Source organism: Natator depressus, chromosome 1, assembly GCF_965152275.1.
Source record: "Natator depressus isolate rNatDep1 chromosome 1, rNatDep2.hap1, whole genome shotgun sequence".
Classification (NCBI taxonomy): domain Eukaryota; kingdom Metazoa; phylum Chordata; order Testudines; family Cheloniidae; genus Natator; species Natator depressus.
The window spans coordinates 214236230-214262661 of NC_134234.1; the positions used below are offsets into that span (position 1 = coordinate 214236230).

Sequence of the window (26432 nt, forward strand, 5' to 3'; positions counted from 1 at the left end):
CTCAGCAACACTAACATATTTATGGCTGACGCATGTAAACTGGCCATGAACTGGTATATGGGACCATGGGGAATATATGAGATTCATCCCTGCTTGCTTAGTACCCTCTTCAATGCAAGCACTGTGTTTCAGATTCCTGCTGGCAATGCCAGTCTAACCTGCCTTCTCTGGCTTGTCAAATTGGGTTTCAGAGTAGCAGCCGTGTTGTCTGTATCTGCAAAAAGAAAAGGAGTACTTGTGGCACCTAAGGTAAGGCACCTAAGGTGCCACAAGTACTCCTTTTCTTTTTCCAAATTGGGTTTATAACTGCTGGTGAATCACAGTGCTACGCATTAGACTGCTTCCCAGGGTGGTGAACCACCTGTGGTTCATTAATTTTATACCAGTGTAACTCCACTGATTTCACTGGGGTCGCTCCAGATTTACACTGCTACAAGTGAGGAGAGAGTCGGGCATAAGCGCTGAGTCTATGGGTGCTCCGGGGCTCAAGCACCCATGGGAAAAAAAACAGTGGGGGTGGTCAGCACCCACCAGCCACAGCTTTTCAGCTGGGCTGCCGCTCAGCTGTTTGGCAGCTGGTGTGGAGTCTTGAGGGAGAGGGCAAAGCCGGGGCAGGAAGAGGCAGAGTGAGGGCGGGGCCTTGGTGGGGGGGGTGGAGTGGGGCAGGGCCTTGGGGTGGACCACCCTCTGGGAAAAAATAAAAGTCAGTGTCTATGCTGCCAGCTCAACAATACTTAGGGCTACAATGTAGAGGTGGATGGGCACGTTTTGTGCATGTACGCATGCATGTGTGTGCACATGCCCCATCTCAACGCTCCCTCTGCTGAAATCCTCACCTCTGCTTCCCTTACCTCTTGGCTGCACTATTCCAACTCCCTTCTCCATGGCCAGCTCATGTTCCCATTCTCAAGACTGCTGAGACCCACATGCACACCATACTCATTTTATGAGTAAAAAGATGTTTTTCCTCACTGCCAGTGCCACAAACTTCTCCAAACTTCCTCTGAGAGCCAAAATGGGCTCTCTCCTTCATCACCTGCAAGGGAGACCCAACAGGAGAAATTCTGCCCCCAGTGTCTTCACATCTCCCCTCAGTTACACCTGCGCCATGCCACTGACTTCAAATGTCATTGCGGATAGAGTTTGGCCCTGCAACTGGAGCTTAGGCCAAGATCATCCCCAGTGCAGGAAAGGGGATAGGAAGCCTCAGAACTTCCTCAGGATCATGCCATCGGGGAAGGGTCTGTTCCCTGCCTGCACAACTAAACAGGCCCACGTGATGCACAGATCTTCACAGATCACAGGCACCAGGGCTGTTCCCAGAGAGACCCTCTGTCTTCAGTCATTTCTGATGTCCTGTCAACCCCTCCTTGGCACCGATGGCTGGGGACGGCTCTGAATCTGTTTTAAGGTTGAGACTATTCTGCAATCTGATCCCAACAGGGGAGAAGGGATAAGCCTTAGTAACCAGGAAAGAGGCCACAAGCATGTGATCAGAATCATGACAATTTATTTATAACATTAATTATATGGTGCTGAGGGGTTTTCCTCAGCACTATATGAAACCACTTTGCCAGGGGGAATTGCTGCATGAAGAGATGAGCAGAGAGGATCCAGTAGGGCCCAGAATACAGCTCCGTCACTCACGCATTTTCCTGCTCAACATTAGCTATGATGGGGAAAAGAGTGTGAGAGAGTTACAGAGGAATCAATGACTCACAGAGGGGCAGCTTTTCCTCTTGTAGGTCACCTCATTCTGAGCATAGAAGCTGCAGAGACACTGCCCTGCCCAGGCTAGGGCTTCTCTGCCACAGTGGCTGGACGTATCCCTAGAATATTCAGGGCTTCAGCCCTGACCCCTTTCCCAGCAGTGTTGAGTCATCCCAACCCTGGAAGATGGTTTTTCATTAATCTGTTTTGCTTTGCAGCCTGTTTAAAAACAGCCCTGATGAAAAGAGGGATGCCAAGCGTGGGTTTTGGAAGGACTTGCTCTTGCTCTGTCCCAGAGACAGGTACAGAAAGCAGAGACTTGTTTTGACTGAGTGGGAGGACGTAATCTTGGGACTAACCAAGCCTGCTGCCTCAGACTCAAGGCCTGAATCTGGAACTTGACAATGCGGGGGAGTTGGCGTTCCCCTCTCCCCTGAGCACCGAGGGGAGCTGGCAGACTACCCCAGGACATGGGGCAAAAGAGAACAGCAACTTTTACAACCCTCCAGACAGGCTGAGAAGACTCAGGCTTGATTTCTGCTCTGTTCTACCTCAGCAGCATTGGGCAGTCTGAAAACCTCACAGTCATCTCTTCATACGCTACCTTTGCTGCAGGGAGCACTGTACTCGGCGATGGCAAATTCATCTGGAAGACACAAGGGAAGGGAGATGTGATCAGGGCTGTGTGAGACCCAACCAGGACTCCTCACACTTCCACCAGGCCCTCTGCAGAGAGCTGGCACCGCACCAGAGATCTCAGGGAGGAGGGGAGGGAGCCCTCTCTCCAGGGGCACTGGGGGAACCTTGCTGGGCTCCATGGGAGGAAGGCAAAGGTTACCCCAAGGCTACAGTGCAACAGGTGTCTCCAGCGGGTCTGTGCCAGGTGCCCTATGTCCGTTTGCACCTCGTCTGACACATGACCTCCGGGGTTGCTGCTGGGCTCTGGTTTTGTCACCTCAATTTCCTAGCTGGGAACAGATGCATGAATGTGCCTCCTCTGGGTCACCCCCAGAGCTGGGATCTCAGGGCAGGATCTGAACCCAGGACCCTCCCAGATCCCTTTGGCTCTAACCTACCTGGATTAGCATCTTCCCTTTACAGTGCGCGAGGGGTCTGGGGCCTCAGAGACTCCCATGGTGCGAGCATGATGTCAGTGCAGGATGATCCCTAGCATGTAAACTCTGTGTGCCCCACATTCTTATCCTGGAGCAGGTAAACGCTCAATCCCATATCCCAGCAGGTTCACTGTGACTCTGAATGCGCCTTCTCCCCCCTATCATAGGCCCACAGCCTCCACTGCTGCCAGCCCCACCCGCACACGCACCCGTCTCGTAGTAATCATAGACTTTCACCACCGCCGGCTTCAGGCTCTGCACGGGGAAGTCCTGCTCCACCGCGAAGGAGAAACTCTGAGTCACGTTGCTCACCTGAGAGGGAAACAGACAAGGCACAGGAGGCTCTGAGCTACTTCACCCCCTCCTTCCACATCTCTTCCCCCCATTAGGGCCGCCCATGATCCTGCAGGTCCAGCATCTGCCCCCCTTGGCTGCAGGGGCTGGCAGGGATTCAGGCCCTGAGGGAGGTGGGATGAGCCCTGCCCGACCCCCTGGTACTCATAGGTGGGGGGAGATCAAGGCCCTGGCTCTGTGTTGTAGGAGCAGGAAGTGCTGAAGGGAAATGCTGGGGAACAGCAGCTGCTGGGGGGGGATACATAGGTTTGTCTTTCCCAGCTGAGGCTTGGGAGATCCCCTCCCCCCGGGCACTTCTATTGCGGTACATGGGGATGACTCTTCCTGGCCCATCCCGGCCCCGGGTGGCTGCTCACCTGCTCCATGTAGAGCAGCACGTGGTTGGTGCTCAGTTCTGTGCGGTGGATGTGGTGACGTCCTTCCAGCTGCCAGCAGCCAAGGGAGAGAAGCAGGGTGTTACTGAGCTCCCCTTCAAACTACCCCAGAGCCCTAAGGAATGGGATTCTTTCACAAATGCATAGAGTCCAAGGCCAGAAGGGACCATTAGATCATCTAGTCTGACCAATATAACCATGGGTGTAGTTTGGGTACACTGGGGAGTGTTGCCCCACCAAACTGCAATCCTTAGGCAGGTGTGGAATTTTCCCCCTGCAACATGTGCAACCCCGTTGCCCGGACTGGAGCTGCCCCTCCCCCTCTAATACAGAAGTCAAACTACGCCTATGTGTGTAACACAGGCCAGAGAACTTCCCCCAAAAGAATTCCTAGAGCAGATCTTTTAGACAAACATTCAATCTCGATTTAAAAATGGTCAGTGATGGAGAATCATCGGGACCTCTTTCTCCTGGTGCTGTAAAGGCGGAGTATGTGTCCCCACCCAGCTGGTGGACTGAGGTGTAAAGTGCACCTGAGGGGCCGGACCCCAATCAAAGGCAGCACCAATTCCAGTATACTCAACCTCAGTCAAACAGACCTAATAGTTCTTTGTCATTCTCTCGATCTTAGACTGGCTAACACTGTTTGCAATGCCAGGGGTCACTGCACAAGGTCTCCATAAGACCCAGGCTGGAGTCAGACATGGAAGGAGCTGCTGCCTACACTGCAGATCCTGCAGCTGGGAAATCTGCAGGTGAAAGACTGATCTGAACTGGCCCCTGTGATAGAAGTGGGGTGGGGGCTCTCAGATCTTCCAGGATTCCAGTGGAAAAGAGGACATGGGCTCCAAGAGACAGAAGACATGGGGGGCCCGACTGCTGGAGATGAGACCAGGCTGCACCCATAATATGAGGGGTCAGGAACTGGAGCCCACTGGGGACCAGATACCCCTCAAGTGGGGCTGAAGGCAAGGAGCTGGGGGGGGAAGGCTATTGCCCATACACAGAATGGGCTATTACCTTCCTCACTGATGACTTCACAGGGATGAATCCTGACAGCATCTTAACGTCAACAATGACCATGTTGGAGACGGGGCGTTTCCCTGTGTAGCTGGGAGACCAAGCGGGAAATGAAACAAGGTTTAATACATCTCAGAACAGAGCTGATGCACCTCAACTCTGATTGGCACAGATGGACACTCCCCCGAAATGTAGCATCTCCCACCCCACCTGCTTGTCCACCTGCAATCTCCTGGAGTGACTCATCCCCATCCCTAGGGCTCAAAGGCACTGACTCCATGGGATCTCCAGGGCTGGAGCACCCCCAGAAAAAAAGTGATGGGTGCTTAGCACACACCAGCAGCCCCCCCCCACAGTGCCTCTCCCTCCCCCAGCACCTCCTGCCAGCCTCAATTAGCTGTTCTGAAGCGTGCAGGAGGAGCTTGAGGGAGCAGGCGGAGCAAGGGTGGGGCGCGCTTGGGGGAGGGGGTGGAATGGGGTGGGAAGAGGTGGGGCGGGGGCATGATGGGGGTGGGAAGAGGCCAGGTGGTGGTGGGGCCTTCAGGGAAGGGGTGGAATGGGGGCAGAGCCTGGGGGGGGAGCACCCCCTGGCACATTGGAAAGTTGGCACCAAAGCTAGGGCTGCTCCGGAAGGCCTGGGCCTTTGAGGGGAGTTACCTGATGTTTATGGTGATGCTAAAAGTCCTGTAGACCTGGGGGCTGTCACACATCTCGGGGACCGCGTGCACCTCCAGCGCGAACGGTGCCTCTTCTGGCTTGGGGAGCACATTGTACCTCAGGCTGGTCTGGAAGAGAATACACTATTCTATGTGGGCCTGTGCGTATCTCCTCTCTGCTTATCTCCTCTGCCTCCTTCCCCCGGTCCATCTCATTCCCTTCTTTGTCTTCTCTCTCTCTCCTTCCTCCTCTCACTAGCTCTCTGTCATAAATATAAAGGGAAGGGTAACCACTTTTCTGCATACAGTGCTATAAAATCCCTCCTGGCTAGAGGCAAAACCCTTTCACCTGTAAAGGGTTAAGAAGCTAAGGTAACCTCACTGGCACCTGACCAAAATGACCAATGAGGAAACAAGATACTTTCAAATCTGGAGGGGGGGGGGACAAAGGGTTGGTCTGTCTGTGTGATGCTTTTGCTGGGAACAGATCAGGAATGCAGCCTCACAACTCCTGTTAAGTTAATAAGTAATCTAGCTAGAAATGTGTTAGATTTCCTTTTGTTTAATGGCTGGTAAAATAAGCTGTGCTGGATGGAATGTATATTCCTGTTTTTGTGTCTTTTTGTAACTTAAGGTTTTGCCTAGAGGGATTCTCTATGTTTTGAATCTGATTACCCTGTAAGGTATTTACCATCCTGATTTTACAGAGGTGATTCTTTTACCTTTTCTTTAATTAAAATTCTTCTTTTAAGAACCTGATTGATTTTTCATTGTTCTTAAGATCCAAGGGTTTGGGTCTGTGTTCACCTGTACAAATTGGTGAGGATTCTTATCAAGCCTTCCTCAGGAAAGGGGGTGTAGGGCTTGGGGGAATATTTTTGGGGAAGACGTCTCCAAGTGGGCTCTTTCCCTGGTCTTTGTGTAAGACGCTTGGTGGTGGCAGCATATGGTTCAAGGAAAAGCCAAAGTTTCTACCTTGGGGAAGTTTTTAACCTAAGCTGGTAAGAATAAGCTTAGGGGGGTTTTCATGCAGGTCCCCACATCTGTACCCTAGAGTTCAGAGTGGGGAAGGAACCTTGACACTCCCCATTCCCTAACTCTGGCCATTCTCTCTCCTCACACCTTTTCCTATTTTCTCATCCTCATCCCCATCTCTTTCTCCCTTCCCTCCCCTACCCATCCCACCTCACCCTGCTATCTCCAATAGGAATGAGATGGGCTCCCCGCAGCAGCAGCCTCTCCCTCTCCACCTGCCCCAGAACCCCATACCTGCACATAGACACATCCTTCTCCTGTCACCCCCATGCTGTAGTCCCCTGGCACCTCTGGCAGTGCCATATGCTGGAGCAGCAGACGGTTCATGTGATCCACCTGGAACTGGGCCTGGAAATTCCCTGTGGATTGCAGGGTCACTGTGGACGCTCCTCCGCTCTTGGTGTAAGTAGAGGCTCCGTATCGGGACAGCGCCTGGAGCGCCACCACTGTGTCCTGCCAGACAAGAGATGGGCCCAGGTGCCCAAGGGAATGAATGAGCCTTTTCTATGGGCCTGGAGCCCCTACCACACTGGCTCCTCCCACACAGCACTGCCCTGCTCAGAAAGGTCGGCTTTTCTCATTTCCACCCATCACTCCCACAAGCCATTCACCTATTCCTTGGGCCCAGATCCTCAAAGGTATTTAAGCACCTTTCTCCCACTGAAAGCAGCCAAGTGTCTAAGTACCTTTCGGAATGTAGGCCTTGGGATTTCTGACACTCCACCACAGGGAGCTGAGGGAAGAAGCCACCCACCGTCCTGTGAAGGACCAACCTGAAGGGACAACTGAGGGCAGACAGATAAGAGGCAGATGCACCCATGTGCCTCAGCAGCAGGAAACCAGAATTACAACCCTACTGTGTTAACCAAATCCCTCCATGAAGTAGTCTTCCAGAGGGCAACACTTCGTGCACTGTCTTCAAGAGGGATATGTTTTGGGCTGCCTTTAATCAGGTGGCACTTTCTGGTTCTACATCACTCCGGATGGTGCCCCCACCCCACCAAGGTGTGTCTGGCAGTGACTGGCTGCTGCTGCTTCTCTGGGAAGGCCTCAGCTCCCGAGCTAGATTGGCCGGGCTGGATGGGGTCAGTGCTGGGGGGAGCTGGGGAAAGCGTCAGGCTCATGGATGCTCAGGGCGACAAGTCTGCCCTCTGTACACAAGAGCATCACTTGTCCAGTCTCCTGCCTCATTAGCCTGCTAAGGCCTGTGGGGATCCAATGTAGCCATACTCCATGCTGTGACTATCCCATGATCTAAACCCCTCAGAAACAGAGGTTCTCTAAACCCTGCAGCGAGGGCACTGTCGCCCCATCCCCCTCCCCAGGAGAAGTCTGTCTCCTTTCCAGTGCTGGGTTATTCGTCCTTCTCTGGCAACCTGATATATATATCTCCTGCCTCCCCCTCCTGCCCTGGGTGTCTGAGGCTGGTGAGAGGAACCGCTCACCTGGGTGGAGGAGAAGCCCCCGTTGGGATTCTGCTGCTTGCTGATCCACTTTGCAATTTGAGCTGCTAATGACAAGTCTCCTTGGGATGGTGCCGGCTGCGCGGTGAGGTAAGCAAGGAGCATGTAGGACGTCATCTCCACCTCAGCGGAGGGAGCACGGGGGTGATAGAAGGGGAGATTGGCCTCTGGCTGCTTCCTGGGCCTCTGCCAGTGAATGGAGCCATCTGCAGTGGGAGAAGGGAGAGGGAGGAGAAAAGGAAGTGTTTATTACCGAATATCTGGCTGTTGCCAAGAGGGTTACTGACATACCATCACTGAGGATGGAGAATGGAGTCCCAACCCTTGCTGGGCATGTCAATACAAAGCATAAAGATATTAATAATCCCTCTAGTGGGTTGATACATTCCTGGTGTGGAAACTCTCAGTGACTAATTAGATTGCTGCACCCGTGCCTGTGTCTCCCACATTTTATGAAGTCAGATCCCAAGAATGGCCAGTTCCAGGGTTTTTAAGGCTCATTGATCTAAAATGTATGAAGAGGCTAAATAATCCCGACCTGCCGCAGTACAGACTGAAGGTTATAGCAATAACAATCTAACCCTTCTCCTGCCAGGCTGCGTAAGGCCAGTGGGCCGGGATGCAGAAGAAGGGCCAATAAACAGCTCTCACCCTCTTTCACAGCTTCCTTGTCAAGTGAGTCCAACAGTGCCCTGCGCTTCTCCTCCTTCCTTGCCAGGGTGAAGGCGTAGGCCATCAGTGCCTTCGTGTACACGTGCTTTCCTCCCTGGTCCGTGGCTGTCTCCAGGCAGAATAAAGCACTACGGACCACAGAGTGCTGCAGGGAGCATAGAGGGGAAACAATCAGTGTTTGCAATGTGACGATACGAGCTAGGCTTTGGGCACTGCCTATGCAGGCTGTCATCTCATGGCCACAGAGCACAGCTGGATTTAAGTAAGAGGTGCAATGGATCTAACATAACACAGATGCTGGCAATGGGATGAGTGACTGTTTGACACCCCTCACTTGCATGGTCCTAGTGAACTCAGACTCTTGTAGTAATTTGGTCACCCCATCACTGAGGGCCACCGAGCACAGAAATGTGGCTTTAATGTGTCTAGCTGAGACTGCCTCAGCAGTTACAAAAATCACATTCCTGCCTTCCATGGGGTAGCCATGTTAGATACGAGGCCTTCACAACTTGTAGAAATTAAGGTCATCTGAGGTGTCTAGGGCTATTTATTGAATTTTAACCAAGAAAATATGTGGTAGGCAAATGGAACAGACTCTGCCATGGATAGCAATGGGCCAACAGCTGTCAACTAGTCTACAATCCCTCCTAGTCATTCATCTAGTGGAAAGCATGACTAGACCCCTACTATGTTTACAGAGACTATATAAAACAAACAGGAATAATGAAGAAGGGAGTAGCCACGCTGCCAGGCTGGGAAGCTTCCATCAGTCAGACCCATCTGAGCTGCAGCCAGACACACAGGAGACAGCAACTGAGTGCTACAGCTCTTGTGACATGACTTCTGGATTCTTTATTTTTTTTTTAATATGTACCAGAGCCAGAGCCAAAGCCTTTGCAAACTGTTTTTTCCCCTCCTTTCCTTAGAGGGCAGGCTGCCACTATCAGGACTCGGCTGGATATAGGGAATGTGGAAGAGGGGAGGCCGCTGACCCAGGGGAACTCATGAAGGGGACTTTGTGTATGTGAGTACGTACAGTGATGGGCAGAGGAATCTCCAGCAGTGCGATGGTGATGTAGGCAGAGAGCGTGACCTCATCGTCCACCCCGCCCTGCAGGGAACCACAGAGAGAGACATTAACCCCATGCAGCACCCAAAGCCTTTCCTCCTCTGGGCCCTGCACCACAGGAGCTCTCTACATACTACATCCTCATCCCCTTCATCTGCCCACTCTTGCCATGCCCCATGATAGCTCTCACCAATGGGTATTTCTACACTGCAGCTGAGAACGTGCTTCCTAGCAAGGCAAACATGCACACACTAGCCCCGCCCAAGCTGGCACACTAACAAAAGCAGTGTGGTCACTGGCGGCAGCTCTCTCTAGCTGCCCAAATACAGCCATGCTCAAGCTTGGAGTATGTACTTGGGCAACTAGCCTGAGCTGCAATGGCCACACATGGCCACACTGCTATTTTCTTGTCTGTCTACCTGTGGTGGGAAGTACACTCCCAGCTGCCGTGTAGACACACTCTGTGTTTCTGTCCCCATTTAGCTCCCACAGTAACTACCATGGATCTGCCCCTTCCTTTCTCCTCCCCATAGTAGGTCCCACGTATAGTACAGTATCTGCCCATCCGTATCTCCATGGTAGTTCCCAGGCCCATGTCATCCCCTGCTCCTCCCACCCTGGTCCCATGTGCTGAAGTGTCTGAGCTGTTCCCATGCGAAGTTGCAGCTCTCTCAATGGCACTGGAATCCTGTATGAGGCCCATGGGAAGCCCGCTGGGTGGATACATCACCTTTATGGCATTGTTAAGGAGCATCCCAGAGCTGCGGAAGCAGCCATTGTCCTTCTGCTTGCCAGCGAGCCAGGCCAGAGCATCCTGGATGTGCTTCTCCTCGATGAAGATGTGAGAGCGGGCCTGCGCGAAGGACTTGAGGACGAAGGCCGTCAGCCTGCGACAGAGAGCGGGCAGCAGTGAGAGCTCCCTCCCATGCCCTGTGCTCGCTGGAGGAGAGGGGGTCCTGGGGCATCACCAGCCTGAGGGGAAGCAGCAGGACCCAGAGAGCTGGTGGCCATGGGGCAGAGAGCATGAATACATTGCCTCCACCTTCATACACCTCCATAGTCTCCTTCACACTGATTTCAGGCTCCAGTTCAAGCTCTCTCTTCCTGTTTATAAAACCCTCCCTGGACACAACCAGTCTCTCAACCTTACGGGCCCTCTTCATGCTAAATACTGCTCTTATAGTAGAGGGTCACAGGGTTGCAAATGTTGAATCTATATTTAAACAGGGCTCCATGAGAGATCCAAGGAATTATACACCAGTTTGCCTGTACTTGGTAAACTAGTCAAAATGACAATTAAAAATAGCATAATAAAGACTCAGAAGATCATGATCTGATGGGGTCTAACCAGCATGGCTTCTGCAAAGGAAAATTGTGCCTTACTAATCTCTGAGAATTCCCTGAACATGTCAATAAAGCACTGAATGAAAGAGAACTGATTGACATAATTTCTTTAGTAGTCTCTTATGACAGACCTTCTCAAATGCCTTTTGTAAAGTCTAAATTAATTGAATAATCATGGGATGAGAGTCAAAGTGTTGTCATGGATCAGAAATTGGTTCAGGGATAGAAAACAAAGATTAGGATTAAATGATCAATTTCATCACAGCACAAGGCTAACAGTGGGGTGTTGCAAGGTTCAGAACTAGGACTGGTGTTGTTTAATATACCTATTAATGATCTTGATAATGGGCGATCGATTGCATAGCAATTCCTATGGTTCTCTCTAGCACCAGGATGTTCTCTACCTCTAACCCAATTCCACCACTATGGGTACGAGAGTCTGCTCCTCTGCAGCTCCCTCTCTGGAACAGCCTCCCCTGGATCTCTCCATCTTTTTTCAAAAATGATCTGAAACCATCCCATCCCCTTTGCCTCTTCAGTTCTCTCTCTCCTCAGGCCCAGTGGGAACAGGTGCTTTTTATACACAGCAGGCTGATGAAGCCTACTCCCTTTGGTGTGATCTATGCCAAGGGACTGTGAAAGATCCAGCGAGCCCTCAGGCCTTTAACAGCATCACCAGTTGACTAACATTTAACATTTCCTTTATAACTATATACCAGAGGAGGTTTAGGGGAGGCGTGACTGGCAAGACATCTCACCAGGTATTCCCCGGCTGCCTAAAATGCTCCCCAAATGTGCTGTAAGAGCCATCCAGGTGCTTGTAATTCAGCTGCCTCTGATAACCTGAAATGGAGAGTTAAAGCAGGATTTATACATCAGAAAAAACACCGTAGGGGTTGAGAGAGCAGCTCACCAGCTCAGCCAGTAAAGGGGCTCCTAGGTACAGGAGTAGACCTGATGTGTACCAGCCAGCACCTGTACACAAACATACACGTCTCCATCCCACAAGCTAGTCAGCAGAGGGAACTGACATACAACACATGGGCAGCACCATCGCACTCCAGTAGGGGGAGTACCCCACATTCTGGTTAGCTAGAGCATCCAGGCTGAGAAGCCATTTCACCTGGCTACTGTGTGCAGAGTTTCCACACTATAGGGGTGACTCATAGGATGGACACAGCGGCCAGTAGCTCTCGTGGGGCAATGGGTGCCCATAACCACAGTGCTCAGACAACTGACAATAGTGAGCCAAGAGTGTGTCAAATGGGGACCCCGCTCCCCAGATACACAACCCAGTCCATCTGTCCTCAGCTGAGGGAAGCTCTCTCTACCAGTCAGGCAGAAGCAGAAAGCTCCCAGCACAACCTTGGAAGGGAGCAAGTGAAGAAACAAAAGCCCCGTCCCTCCTCACCACTGACTAAGTATCCGATGGCCTTGGATTTGGTCTCCTCGCTCAGCTGCCCCGTCTTATTCAGATAGTCCAGGACGTAGATGTTGGGGGCAAACAGGACCATGTTCTGCTCCCCGCAGCCGAAGGGCATCTGGAGAAGCTGCTGCAGGTTCTGCATGGCTGTGCCCAGGATATCGCCTGGGGATGGAGACACAGGGAGTGAGTGTCGCACAGAGGTGGCCTGCGGAGGCAGAGTGCACTGCAGAGCACAGACAGTAACAGGTGAGAGAGAAGGACAGAGGGAAAAACAGGGCAGAGCCATATCCTGAAAGAGGAAACAGAGTGAGAGAATGGGGAGAAGGAAGGGTAGGAAGATGGCTGGGATAGGAATAGGGATACTTAGACAGAAAGGCCAACACACAGGGAGACTGATAAAGGGCGGTCAGGGAAAGGAGAATAGGAACAGGAAAAGAGACAAGAAGAGATGAATGGAGAGATGATGGGGACACTGATGAAGGGAGTGAGTAGCTGATCAGGTGGAAAGGCTGGCACGGCAGGCAAACAAGGAGCAGTGGCCGCAGCTGCCAGGGGAGGTCCTTTCTGAGTTGCTGCACTCACCCAGCACTGTCACATAGGCTCTGGCAGAGCCCTGCACCACGTTCGGTGGAAGCTTCAGGGAAATCTTCCCTGCTTCTGAATTTCCTGAGGGAAAAAATCAGACAGATAGGATAAAATAAAATGCCCCCATGCTCAGCAGTGAATGGGTCCCAAAGCAGAACTTGGAACGCCGCCTTCCACCCGCCCCCTGCATGGGGAATCCCTGCTTTCAACAGCTCCATTCCTCCTAGCTGGACAGTGAGACCCCCAACTGTACCCTCTGGCTTGGAGTCCTCTGACCCATGGGGAAAACTCAGCTCTTTCTATGGAGTGAGGTGCCACCACATGGCCAGATGGGAAACAGCCGTCTCCAGTTCTTTGGCCTTTCCTGTTTGCTGGCAATTAGCAGATGGTAGAATCCAGTTTGTAATTTCACTCCATAGAATAAGAGATTAGAGATGGAAAAGTCCCATTAAAACCCCTTTAAGCCCATCCCCCGGGGACTTGGGCCAGGATTGCTCATGCAGTCTATTCTCCTGGGCTTTGTCAAGCTCTAGATCTCAATGTTTCAAGCAGTGTCCTCATGATTAGGAAATGTGTCTTGACTCACCACACAGAAACATCCCCACCATTGCTTAGTCTCTATCCTGACACCCCAAGTTCTCACCTCACCCTCAGAGTCTCCCAAACAATCCCACTCCCTCCTTGGGGCTGTCACTCTTCATCCACTGGCAAAGGGCATAGATGAAGAAGGAGCAGAGAGGTCCTTACCATTTGCACAGAGCAGAGAGTTGAAGGTTGCTTCCGTCTCAATCCCTTCGGGCTTGGGAAGTGAAGGAAAATGAGAAAGGTGAGAAGCTGCAGATAGACTGAGCATCTGGCATCAGGAACAAAGTTTGTGTGGGGACAGGGCAGGGAAACTTCAGAAAGGGACAGAGAGGCAGCAGGAGAGGTGGGGAAAAGAGAGAGTTCGACAAAAATGGAGAGACAATGAATGAAGACAGAGAGAAATGTAAAGGGCCAAGTGGGTAAATCAGAGAAAGAAGGAGATTTGCAAATTTCCATGGACTGATGCTTGTAGACTCATAAAATAACAATCTGTTATAATAAAATAAAAACCAGCTACAAATAAGTTATTGTCTCTTCACACCCAGGGGAAGAATAGTGCAGCTCTATCGCATGGGTTGCTCGTTACCTGTAGCACACTGTGCAAGATGGTACCTTAATGCCCCTATAACAGAGAGGACATGCACTATGTGTCATTGCTAACATCAGGTGATGCAATAAGTTAAAGACAACTTACTACGTAGTGGAATATCAGCAATTCTACACACTGTAATGCTGCAGATTTTCTCTTTCCATTAAAGGACAGCAATAGGGTACATGGATAATAGGAAGGGACGACATTACGCTTTATTATAACTGATGTTACTGTTGGTATCATGAAATGTCATTAGTTATCGTTGCTTTTTTATGACACACGGAGAGGCTATGCCGCTTTATGTATCATTTCTTACTGATTATAGATGCTGTATAATGAGCTATTGCATTCCTGCAAAGGTGAGGGTATGCAGCATTACCCTGTGCTATTTCATTTCACCGTGTAATAATGTCAGCAACCATTGCTGCCCTAGAAAGAGAGAGGTTATGCAATGTTACCATGTTATGCTTATTTGGCACACTATGCGATGTTTTTTCTGTAAGAGAATATACAGTATTGTATCTTATAGTGGGTGGGATTTTCCAAAGCACACCTAATTCCCCTAGGTGCTTTGAATCTCCCACCCATGTGCTTCTGTTAGGCTATGTAGCAAGTTGTCACAGCTACCCGATGCCAACAGGGACAGCACGTTAAACAGTGAGTCTGAGGGCTCCTCCATCTCCTCTGCCTGGAGGTGGAGGCTTGCTGCCACCCTCTTTAAGAGTTCTTGATGGGCCCTGAAGTCCTATAACAGAGGAGGCATGGACAGTTATAATGTCACAACTCTGTAAGTTATTACTGTTTTCCTATTCTACACAGAGCATTATAGCACGGCTTTTTGCCTACATCACACTGTGTGAAAACTTACCACTTCTCTATACCGCAGGGAGTAAGCAGCCCACATACCTCCACTAACAGCTGTTTGATCACTGTATCCTTCCGTCCTGTCTCAGGGAGCACTGCTACCTCGTTCCCACAGAACAGCTCCGTCTTCAGGGCCTCTGCACTTACCGAGAAATTCACATTACCTGAAACAAAGAGGGATACGGGTTCTGCCAGGCACTGCAGCTACAGGGGTGTCAATGTCATTTCCATGGTGCTCCACTCTTCAGCACCATTGATTACATGGAAGCCTCTCTGTAGAGGGAGAGCTCATGTCATATCTCATATAGGCCTGGTCTACACTACAAACTTAGGTTGAGGTAAGGCAGCTTATGTCAACGTAGTTGTGCATGTGTCTACGTTTCAGTTTGGTTCCTACCGACGTAAGTGCCCGGTTACACCGACCTAATAACATCGCCACCCCGAGAGACATAGAGCCAAGTTTGATGTGCTTAGGTCAACGCAGTGATAGTGCAAACACTCCATTACTTATGTTGACAGTTACTGTCCTCCAGCAGCTGTCCCACAATGCCCCACGCTGACTGCTCTGGTCACCATTGTGAACTCTGCTGGCCAGGGGTCACAGAAACCAGAAGCCAAAAGCAAACACACACACTCTTTGAAGCCCTGCAAATTTTTGAAATTCCTTTTCCTGGGTGCCCGGCTTGGTGGGCACACCTAGCAACTCTCCCTTGTCGAGTGCAACTGCCCAGCTGACCATGCCAGCTATGCACTTCAGACATGCTCCTGCCTGGAACAGACAGGAGATATCGGCTCTCCTGGGCCTGTGGGGAGAAGAGGCTGTACAGGCACAGCTATGGACCAGGAATAGGAACATGGATATCTATGAGCAGATATTATGCAAGACACAGCATTGGGCTATTTTCCTCACTGAGGTCCCATCTGTGAGTGAACAATGCCAGCGCCCCTTCCAATGACCAAAAGGACATTCAACTGTCATTCTGCACCTGCTGAGCCTCTAGTTGAAATATTCCTTGGTGCTGTTGAGGTGGCCGGTGTATGGCTTCATGAGACAAGGGAGCAAGGGTTAGGCTGTGTCGCCCAGGATCACAACTGGCATTTCAACATTGCCACTTGTAATCTACCAGTCAGGAAAGAAAGTCCCTGCTTGCAGCTTTCTGAACAGTTCTGTGTTCTTAAAGATGCGAACGTCATGCACCTTCCCTGACTGATGTCAGTGATCCACCAACACCTGAATAACCACAGAAAAGTAGTCTCTTTTGTTGATGTACTCTGAGGCAAGGTGGTCTGGTGCCAAAAGCGGGATATGTGTGCGATCTGTCACCCCACCGCAGTTTGGGAACCCCATTGCTGCAAATCCATCCACTATGTCCTGCATATTGCTGAGAATCACAGTCCTGCATAGCAGGGGGCGATCAATGGCCTTTCATGCTTGCATGACAACAGCCCCTGCAGTGAATTTCTTGACTCCAAAGTGATTCTCAACTGACTGATAGCAATTTGGCATAGCTCGTTTCTACAGTGTGATCATCACTTGCTTCTCCATTGTTAATGTAACTCTCATTTTGACGAGTGGCAGTGGAATACCTATCCATGGTGCACCACACTCTGCATCGATACAAGCACTCCTGGGAAGTACACGCATCACTGACACAAGGAGCCAGGTATGCATGCATACAAGTAATGTGCTAACTGTGGCAGCTGTATGCCGATGTAACTTGAGTCAACATAAGTTTGTAGTGTAGACATGGTAGTAATATCTTAGACCATGCCTCCACTGGGTTTTTCACACAGATATAGCTGCACCAAAGCAAACCCTGAGAACAGCCCTGCTTCACTGGTGTGAAAAGTGACTCACCCCAGTGAAGAAGGACTGTTCTAAGGGTTTGCTCTGGTGCAGCTACATCTGTGTGAAAAACACCAGTGCAGGCATGGTCTGACAAGGATTCTCACAAAAAAATTTTTGGTGGCCTCAGAGTACAGCCACCAACTCTTGCTGGTGGCTACTCTGACACTCTCATTTCAAACCAGGGCATGTGGCACTAGTGCAAGTCACAGGTTACACCAGTTAGTATGTCTACACTAAGAGTTTGTTCTGGTGCTGCTACATCAATGAAGCTACAATCGTGAAAAAAACAAAAAAACAGTGCAGAAAAGACATGAGGATCACTCTGCAGCAGCCTTCCCAGTCCTGGCAGGAATTGGGCAAGATGGATAGGAGTGCAGGGAGTAATGGATCTGATTTCTGACTGAGGACAATGGCCTCTGTTACACAGGACTAAAGGGTCATTATAGCCCCTTCAGGCCTTAGAATCTATGAATCTATGATTCTATCCACAGAGCCCTGGCTTAGTCAAGCAAACAGTTAATGCTCCCATTTAGCCCATCAGGGCCATGAGCGGAAGAAATAATTAAATTCTCCATCAGATCCACAAATTACTTAACAGGGTCAGCACACTTATTCCAGATGTGCTCACCTGAGATGTTTCCCAGGAAATGGTCTTAGCCTAATAACAGTGAATGGCAATGACAGCTGCGGAATAAGGATAGTATTTCAAAAAATTCTGCTCCTTGGGGATGCAATTGGCTAGTACCAAGGAGTTAAGTGGAGAGTAGTCAGGAGTTTATTAAGGGCATGTCTACACTACAAAATTAAGTAGACCTAAATTAGGTCAACATGCAGCCACGGCAGTAATTAAATCAGTTTTGAATGTCCACATTATGCTCCTTGTATCGGCAGTGCGCATCCTCACTAACAGTACCTGAATTGAGGGCAGCAAGCAGTGCACCCTGGGTAAGTATTCCACTGTGCAACTCACCACCATCTAGCACAGGGTATTTTGGGAAGGGTTTGCAATGCATCATGGGGGCAAAAAAGTCATGCAGGGGTGATTAGAAACATGGTTTCAACATCCCATGATGCAATTTTCTCCATCCCATAATAATATCTGCATCCCATAATGCTTTGCGCCTCTTTTCAAAAACGCTGCAAACCTGCGCATCCACCATCTCTGTGAGAAGCATGGATCCTGCAGAGCTCTGCACTATTGTGATGAGCATTGTGAACACAACACGCCTGATCCTGCAGCATTTCCGGAGCCTCAAGAGGAGCATTGGGGAATATGACGATTCCTTGCAGGCTAGCTTGTTGTGCACCATGGAAAGAAACAATTCAAGGTTGTTGTTGGCAGTCATGGAGCAGCTGCAGACGGTGGAGCACTGTTTCTGGGCCTGAGAAACAAGCACTGACTGGTGGGAACACAACATTTTGGAGGTATGGCATGACGAGCAATGGCTGCAGAACTTGTGGATGTGCAAGGCCACTTTCCTGGAACTGTGTGCGGAGCTCGCCCCAGCTCTCCAGCACATTGACACCAAAATGAGAGCTGCACAGAGTGGTGATCACTGTGTGGAGGCTTGCAACACTAGATTGCTACCTATCAGTTGGGAATCAATTTGGAGTTGGGAAATCCACCATGGGAAGTTGCTGTCATGCAAGTGTGCAGGGCCATTAATTGTTTCCCGCTACACAAGACTATGACTCTCAGCGGTGTGCCGGACACAGTGGATGGTTTTGCAGCAATAGGGTTCCTGATCTGCAGTGAGACAACAGATGGTACACATATCCCTATTTTGGCACCAGACCACCTTGCCAGAGTACACCAAAAGAAAGGGCTACTTTTCTATGGTAATACAAGTTGTGGTGGATCACTAGGAATGTTTTACTAACATCAACATGGGATGGTCAGGGAAGGTGCATGACACATGCAGAAAGCTGCAAGCAGGGACTTTCTTTCCAGAACAGAGGATTACCAATGGGGATTTTGAAATGCCAATAGTGATCCTGGGAAATCCAACCTACACTTTACTCCCCTGGCTCACAAAGCCATTCACTGGCTACCCCAACAGCAGCAAGGACTGCTTCAATCACAGGCTCAGCAGGTGCAGAATGATAGTTGAATGTGCCTTTGACCACTTGAAAGGCTGCTGGCGCTGTCTACTCAAGAGTTTAGACCTCAATGAAAAAAATATCCCCATAGTTGTAGGTGATTGCTGTGCACTTCATATCTGTGAAACAAAGAGGGAGATATTTCCACTGGGATGGAGGGCGGAGGTGGAATGGCTGTCTGCTGATTTTGAGCAGCCAGATACTAGGGCTATAATAAGAGCTCAGCAGGGAGCTAGAGACCTCAGGGAGGCTTTGAGAAATGCTAAGCTTTGATTCATTACTAACAAAGCTGCCAAATGAAGAATGAAAGAAGAAACAAAGATCAAATAAAGGAGAAAGGTAATGAATCTCATTGTCACACTTGTATTTGTATTCAGTGGAGAGATGAGCTCAAACCACAAAGCTGAATCCAGATCTGAACTGGATTTCAGATACCTCAGAGTTCAAAGCTCTTTTGGATCAGTGGATTGGCTTCATGCCCTTCTCTAAATCAGCACAGGATTTTACAACAATTTAAGTCCTTTCAGATGGGCTCTTCTCTTAATAAGGATGGCCATTTAACCAGGACTTTAAGTTTTCTATGGGGTGTCTCAACTAAGTGGTTTCTCCACTATGTGATATGGGCAGGGATGAAGCAGAAGGGTGATAACTGTATCTCAGGCTTCCAGTCTCAGCACAAATCACCCTCATTCAGGATGACTGTCCTGGCCCATGTGAGAACCAAGGACTATAACCTGCTTTTCTTGCTGAAAGAAGAGACCCAGCCAGCTCTCATCTTTCACTGGTGTGTTAGAGAGGAGTATGTTGGTGGAGGTCCTCACTGAACAGACAGTGTCTTTTGAATGGAGGGGTCCAACAGCTGAAAACCATCTAGGGTTCTCTGTCTTGTCTGAGGAGGAGCTTTATCACTCCCCAACCAAGGACAGAAGTAAAACACCCCGAAGAAGTGTCTTGGGGAAGTTGAATCCCCTACCAAGAGATTTTTGAGCTACCAGGTCCCTGCCCCCTGAGGTTTCTGTGCCACTCCATCCAGCCCCCAAAGATATCAGAGCTATAATGCTTCTTACCCAGAGATTTTGGGGTCACAGCCCAGGACACTGTTTTTCTTCCATTCACACAGAGACAATAAGAGTCCTCTTCCTTCTCCACAGGGGTAGCTCGGAAATCAGCAGATGGAGCCAGTGAGATGTTGACCTGTCAGTTGTCCAGAGAGGTGTCATCAGGGAGGGGGCCAGGGAAATTGGGAGTAACTAGAGATGCAGACAGTACAGCAGATGGGATGTGCAGAGAACTGGGCAGAACAGGGTTTGTGGTACTATATGGGACAGAGGGGGTTGAGGGAACACATGGGTTTAGAAGTGTAGATGGTTACAGGGGTGTAGAGATTTGAAGTTACAGGGGTTTGGGGTGGCTTGGGAGTTACAGGAGCATTGAGGCTTGGGTGCACAGGTGTTTGGGGAGGACAGGGACTGCAGAGAGACCGAGGGCTAAAGAGAGCTACAGACACAGGAGTTTGTGACGCAGAGAGGTGTGGCCTGTGGGTTTGGTTGCATGGGGATGGTGTGAGTGTCCCTTACCCTGATGCAGCGGGTCAGGTAGTTGAAGACAGTGGCCTTTAGCATGAAGGCCTCGCCACGCACCACGGAGTAGGGCAGGGTGAGCTCCACAAAGAAGGGCTGGAAGGCTCTGAGGGACACGGTTGGGGACAGGCCAAAGCCAGTGTCACTCGAGGTGCAGAACATGTTGGCTTTCCATTCTGTGATGGTATCAGGGATTGTCAAGGGCAATTCAGCACTTCCGTTGGAGCTGGTGACAAAAAAAGAAGAGAGATAGGATCACGATCACAGCCTGGTCAGACACTGAAGGAAAACCCAAGTGTTCTAGGGAGTGATGTGGGGAACTCAATAGGGAGTCCTCTCCCCTCTGAATCAGCACTGACCCCAATGCTCCAGTGTGGTGCTACAGAGTGCTGTGATGCGGGGAGTGGTGTGGAGAACTCAGTAGGTAATGCTCTCCCCTCTGAGTCCACACTGAGCACAATGCTCCAGTATGACACTGTGCTGCAGGGAGTGATGTGGGGACTCAGTAGGGAGCGCTCTCCCCTCTGAGTTAGCACTGAGCCCATTGTGCTGGGAGGTCGTGTGCCATGGGAGGTTCTGTCATTCAGATAACACAGCTGATATTTTGACAACTTGTGATCATTAAAAACTCCACAACCCTTTTAACAAGAAGAGGGGGGCTCACCCCAGTAATCCCTGGGTCATTACAATCCAAATGCTTAGATTCCCCCTGCAATTTCAATTGGAAATGGGGCTCTTCTTCACTTTCCTTTCTAGAATCTTGTGCAGTGTTGTTCTGCACTGTAAACACCTGCCAATGGGGAACAGCCCGCGGGTGGCTGAGTGATTCCTGCATACACAGAGTTTGAAAAGCACGTTGGGATGATGAAAGAGGCTCAGTAACCATCAGGAATTCCTATTATCATCACAAACAATAATGGAATGTTAGAACAGCAACAGCCAGCTACTCACTTCACAGACACTAAATCCCAAATCCATGTCTCCGGGAAATACTTTCGAACTGTCTCCACCTCTGTTGGAAGGGTCTCAGCCATGGCAGGGTAACCTGAGAAAACTAGCTTTGAATGTCCTGGGTGGTGTGAGTACAACTGATTAGCACAGATATAATGCATCAAAACCAGCCTGATGCTTCCATCGCTGAGGGTAGGTCAACGCTGCAGCTGGAGGCGTAATTTCCAGCTTGGGTAGATGTACATACACTACACGACCTGTGATCAAGCTAGTGTGCTAAAAATAGGAGTGTTGCAGTGAGGGCATGACAGGCTAGCCTCCCAAGTACATACGTTGGGTCCCAAGCGGGATCGCGCTGGGGGTGATTAGCCCAACCAGCCATCTGTGCTGCAACAGCTACGCTTCTCTTTTTAGCACACTAGCTCTTGACCAAAGCTAGCACGTGTGTGTCTGTCAGGCCTGGAAATCACAGCGGCGAGTTATATGGGCCCGTGGTGCTCGAACTCCACCAATATTCAGGAACGTAGGCCCAGCTCCACCAAGGTTTGGGCTTATATTCTCAGAGCCGTCCCATCCATAGGACAGACCGGGGAAACCGCCCCCGGGCCCTGCGCTTTGGAGGGGCCTCACGCTTCAGGGGGATGTGGGGTCCAGGGCAGCCTGGGGAGTTAGCGGGGGGCCTGGCAGCAGCACCAGCAAGCAACCTTGCCCCAGCCCACCCTGTTTCACCCCCACTCCACCCCTTCCCCCAGCCCCCGCCCCCCCTCTTCCCACCCCTTCCCCACCCCACCCCCATTCCACCCCCCCCAAGCCCCCACCCCTGCCTCTTTCCGGCTTCCGCCCCCTCCACTGAGTGATGCTGGGAGCCAGCGGGGTGGGCTGGGGCCGAGTTGCTTGCTGCTGCTGGCACCAGGCCCCCTGCTAACTTCCCAGGTTGCCCTGGACCCTGCATCCTCCTGAAGTGTGGAGCCCCCCAAAGCATGTGGCCTGGGGCGGTTGCTCATGGAAGGGACAGCTCTGCTTGGACCCGTTCTGGGCGCCACCAAAAATTATACAAACCTGGCTCCCATGCTGGAAATTACACCTCCCACTGCAATTTAGACAGACCCTGGGACACTTTCCCCTCCAGCTACACTGATGCAATCAGACACCCAAATCTGTTGTGGTGGGCAGGGTGGGAATGGAAAGTTCCATGTCTGAAGCATGTTTGAGGGGTCATCAGGACTCCAGCATGTCATTTTCTGCTCCACCATCACTGCAAAGCCCCCAGCCTTTCGAAGGATCGACCTTAGAACTGGTCACGACAATTTTCTCAAAGATTGTATTTTGGAAAAACCCCAGCTTTTTGACTCAATGGAAATTCTCATACAAAAATTTCTGTTTCCATCAACAGTTTCTGGGGGGCGGGGTTGTTGAAAAACTGGGGCGGGGTGGGGGGAGACTTTTTATTTTGGATGAAAATTTTAAAAAACCCAAAAAATATGTTTTAAAAAATGATTTCCCCATTTTCCCTTATTTTTGTGTGTGTGGAAAATGACAGCCATTTTTTGCTCACCTGTGTATTGGTATTGTTAAACTAGGCATTAGAGTTATAAAAATGTGTTCAGTGTTTAGACTTTATGGAATCCTTGTGAGTGGCTGCAGGCATTAATCTCACTTATAGTATCTGTATCCCATGTTCTGAGGCAGTGGTTCTTAACCTGGGGTGCACGCACCACCCTGGGGGTACGAGATGCCCTTTCTGGGGGTGCGAGACATGCCAGATTTTTTTAGAAGGTAAATCATCGAAAACAAAAATTAAGCACAGGCACGTAAGTATAACTACTTTGTTTCATCAAACCTATGTTTATATGTATATAATTCTCTCTCTTTCATTCTATAGTTATGATATATCTAGGTTTAAAGAACCGACCTATTTCAACGATTTTTGATAAGGGGTGCGAGAATATATTTTGAGAACCAAAGTGGTGCAGGCTGCAGTAAAGGTTAAGAACCACTGTTCTAAGGTAATATTTCGTGTTTGCTCTGTAGCTGTGAATCACCAGACAGAAAAGAAGCATTAACGAGTGTGTAATACCAGTCTGCCACAAAAGAAGGCCCATCAACACCAGACAAACCATTGTGGAACATCAGCTGATTGTTCCCCCTCCACCAAGAAGAGGAGACAGCCCACTGAATTCCTTCCTATGGCTGAATTTGCAACTCAAAGCAGAAGGGGCAAAGGGATAAAAAGGAGGAACTGTATTTTTTATGCTGCTTGGATTCTGAGGGGCAAGGATCACATAAGCAAAAGATCCCCAATGCTTGGCCTGGGTTAGCCCTAAAGGTCATATAGATATTGCTTATCATAGAAGCTACAATTACCATTTGAACAGGACTGGACTAGCAAGGGGCTGCAGGGCAGGACTGAGGGGCATTGGCAGAGTTGTGTGGGGCACCCAGGACTGGAATAGCAGGGGGGCTGCAAGGCAGGACTGAGAGACATTGGCAGAACGGTGTGGGGAGCCCAGGACTGGAATAGCAGAGGCATCAGAGTTTCTGCCTACAATATGTTTAACTAGCCAGATCTATTGGCACCTCACCGCTATTTATTTATTTGGATTTATAAAACACACAAAACCCCAACAATCCAGTGCTCTAGGCTCTTTGCCATAAATTGAAAATGCACTTCTGAAACTCAGATATACACCAATTAACAATCTCTCCTGCTGGTGAGAAATGTTCAAATCAGTCACCAAGCAACAAGAGCCCAGATGTTTCCGGATTACCCACCACTCCAAAAAAACCCACTGACTCTATGGTAGTGGCAAACAATCTCTTTTTTGCCCTCTGTACAGCTATGGCATAAGAGTTAAGAAAAACTTTATATTGGAATTGGTCAGCTTCAACCTCTCTAATGTCTGGTGGCAGAGGCAGTCCAGAGCAGTGGTCAAATGTGGGCAGATGATGGGGCAGCTGGGAGGTCCAAGGGGTCAGGTCAGTGCATCAGGGAGGCCAGACCAAGCAAGGCAGCAGGCAGGGTCAGGCAAGGCTGTCTAGGCAGCAATCAGCAGGCAATGATCTGTTGCTCAGACAGCTTCCTCTACCTGTTGGGGCCTTTAATAGCCCAGGTACTCACTGGGAGAGCTGCCTGTCCATCCAATCAGAGGACCAGGGCATGGCTGCTGTGGGTCTATAGGCCTTTAGCACTAGAGTTGTTGGTCAGGGGCAGCAGCTAAGGATACCACCTAAAGACCTGGGTTCACTATCAGGGTCTTACAACCTGAGAGCTATTGGTGCCATAAAGTGACATTGGCAGAAGCCCCAGGCTGAAGCTGACTAATTCCATCATCAAGAGTTTCCCCTCCCACTTCAATTGTCCCTAATCGTCCATAAACCATGGTTGTGACCCTAACAGACCAGGTGCCAGCTCATGCCAGAGCCCCCGGCCAATTCACTTGTGTGTTCATATAGAACAAAGCGATTTTTAAATGTATCAGAGTGTATGTGGTGTTTCAACTTCATGAAAATGAGTGGGATGTTACTTGCTTTCTTTTCACTTATCTGTATCCTGTTATAATGCAATAGCAAACATTTACATTGCGTGTACCCTGTAACTAAATAACCCATCAAACAAAAAAGAAGCCTTGTGGAATGCAAATGAAGAACTTTAACAGAAAAGTGCAGGTTTCAAAGCAAGTGGTCATTGTGTGTGATGATCAGAGGCAAACACTCTAAATGCATTCCTCACTCTGTCATCAGAGGAAGAGTCCAGCTGGGTAGTGACCCTGTCAGCTTGTTCTTGGTGAGAAGAAGCTGTACGTATGGATTCAGGGAAAGATCCTGCATCTCTGGACTGTTTGGACTCTTACAGGAAAGTGTACCAGATGCGAAGCGGAGATTGTCTCTGGGGATCCTGAAAAGGCTTGGGAAACTGGGAGTTTATTACATCACTGCCACCATTTGGAATTACAGACTGTGCCTCACCTATGCATATATTTTATCTGCTTCAACCTCTCAATAACTCTCATTTCCTTTTGTTAGCTAATAAACCTTCAGTTAGCATACAATAGAATTGGCTACCAGCATTATCTTTGGTGTAAGATCTAGGGATAAGTGACTGGTCTTTTGGGACTGAAAGCCACCTAAAATGTGAGGTGATTTTTGGTATAAGTGACTTTTTATCACAAAGTTCAGTTTGTCTGGGTGGCAAGATAAACTGGAGACTCTAAGGGGACTGTCTGTGACTCCATGGTAAGACTGGTACAGTGATCCACGAGTTCACATTTGTCACTGGCTTGATGAAATCTAATTATAAAACACACCAACAGTTTGGCGTGTTGCTCTGTTTTCTGACAATCTGCCTTAAGGTAGACAGTGATGGTTGTGAGCCACTCCAGACAGCATGACAATGGTGACTCTGTAGAAGGCTGTGCTTGGGGAACTCTCTACTGATGCCTGAGGACGGAAGATCATTGTCTGCGAGCTACTCACAGATTTGTCTGCCAGCAGCATAATATTCTCCCTCAGAGCCCCCAGAAACAATTTGGTTCCATTAATCTCCCAGGTGAGGGTATCAAAGCAGGCCCCTCACTCTGTCAGGAGAAGTGTGCCCCAACCTCAAACTTCAGGAGGGAATGGTCATCTCATGATGTGGGAAAACTTCCAAATGCTCAATCCACAACCCCAGTCCCAACACTAGAGCTAGCATGCGGCCAGCGATGAGCAACAGCGTTCACCCCAAAACACAGATGCTCTCTCTGCTCAGAACAGAATGTTTGCGTGGCCTTTGGCCTTTACCAGTTCTCCTGAGTCCTTGTGCTGGTGTCCTGATTTCACTGCTAATTCCTTCAGCACTTCTGTAACCCCAAGCAACTTGAGGGAAATGGAGGCAATAATGTGGCTTTCTCACCTTGGAATTTGTGAAGACCTTTAAACCCATTTCCTGTAGGGAAAAACCCAACACACATTTTGTTATTTATTTTTGTTGAGGTTGAAATTCCAGAACTGACACCAGTATTAGGGAGTCAAGGTGGGTGAGGTGATATCTTTTATTGGACCCACTTCTGATGGGGAGAGAGAGATGAGCTTCTGATCTTACACCAATTG

At 49.7% G+C, this 26432-nt stretch overlaps 1 protein-coding gene across 1 annotated transcript in view; it reads right to left on the minus strand.

The window, feature by feature from the left end:
* Window positions 1-1570: 1570 nt before the first annotated feature.
* Window positions 1571-26432, minus strand: part of LOC141974841 (alpha-2-macroglobulin-like) — a 45105-nt gene continuing 20243 nt past the window's right edge. The window contains exons 18-37 of the mRNA XM_074934856.1: window positions 26124-26268; window positions 21345-21438; window positions 20391-20619; window positions 19881-20007; window positions 14907-15028; window positions 13571-13622; window positions 12821-12904; window positions 12224-12400; window positions 11571-11655; window positions 10199-10355; window positions 9436-9510; window positions 8379-8544; window positions 7710-7933; window positions 6499-6717; window positions 5231-5358; window positions 4574-4664; window positions 3536-3604; window positions 3035-3137; window positions 2315-2356; window positions 1571-1669 (exon numbers count right to left, since the gene is read on the minus strand). Of these exons, the coding sequence (XP_074790957.1) occupies window positions 1644-1669; window positions 2315-2356; window positions 3035-3137; window positions 3536-3604; window positions 4574-4664; window positions 5231-5358; window positions 6499-6717; window positions 7710-7933; window positions 8379-8544; window positions 9436-9510; window positions 10199-10355; window positions 11571-11655; window positions 12224-12400; window positions 12821-12904; window positions 13571-13622; window positions 14907-15028; window positions 19881-20007; window positions 20391-20619; window positions 21345-21438; window positions 26124-26268 (2415 nt within the window). The 3' untranslated portion in view covers window positions 1571-1643. The remainder of the gene's footprint in view (window positions 1670-2314; window positions 2357-3034; window positions 3138-3535; window positions 3605-4573; window positions 4665-5230; window positions 5359-6498; window positions 6718-7709; window positions 7934-8378; window positions 8545-9435; window positions 9511-10198; window positions 10356-11570; window positions 11656-12223; window positions 12401-12820; window positions 12905-13570; window positions 13623-14906; window positions 15029-19880; window positions 20008-20390; window positions 20620-21344; window positions 21439-26123; window positions 26269-26432) is intronic.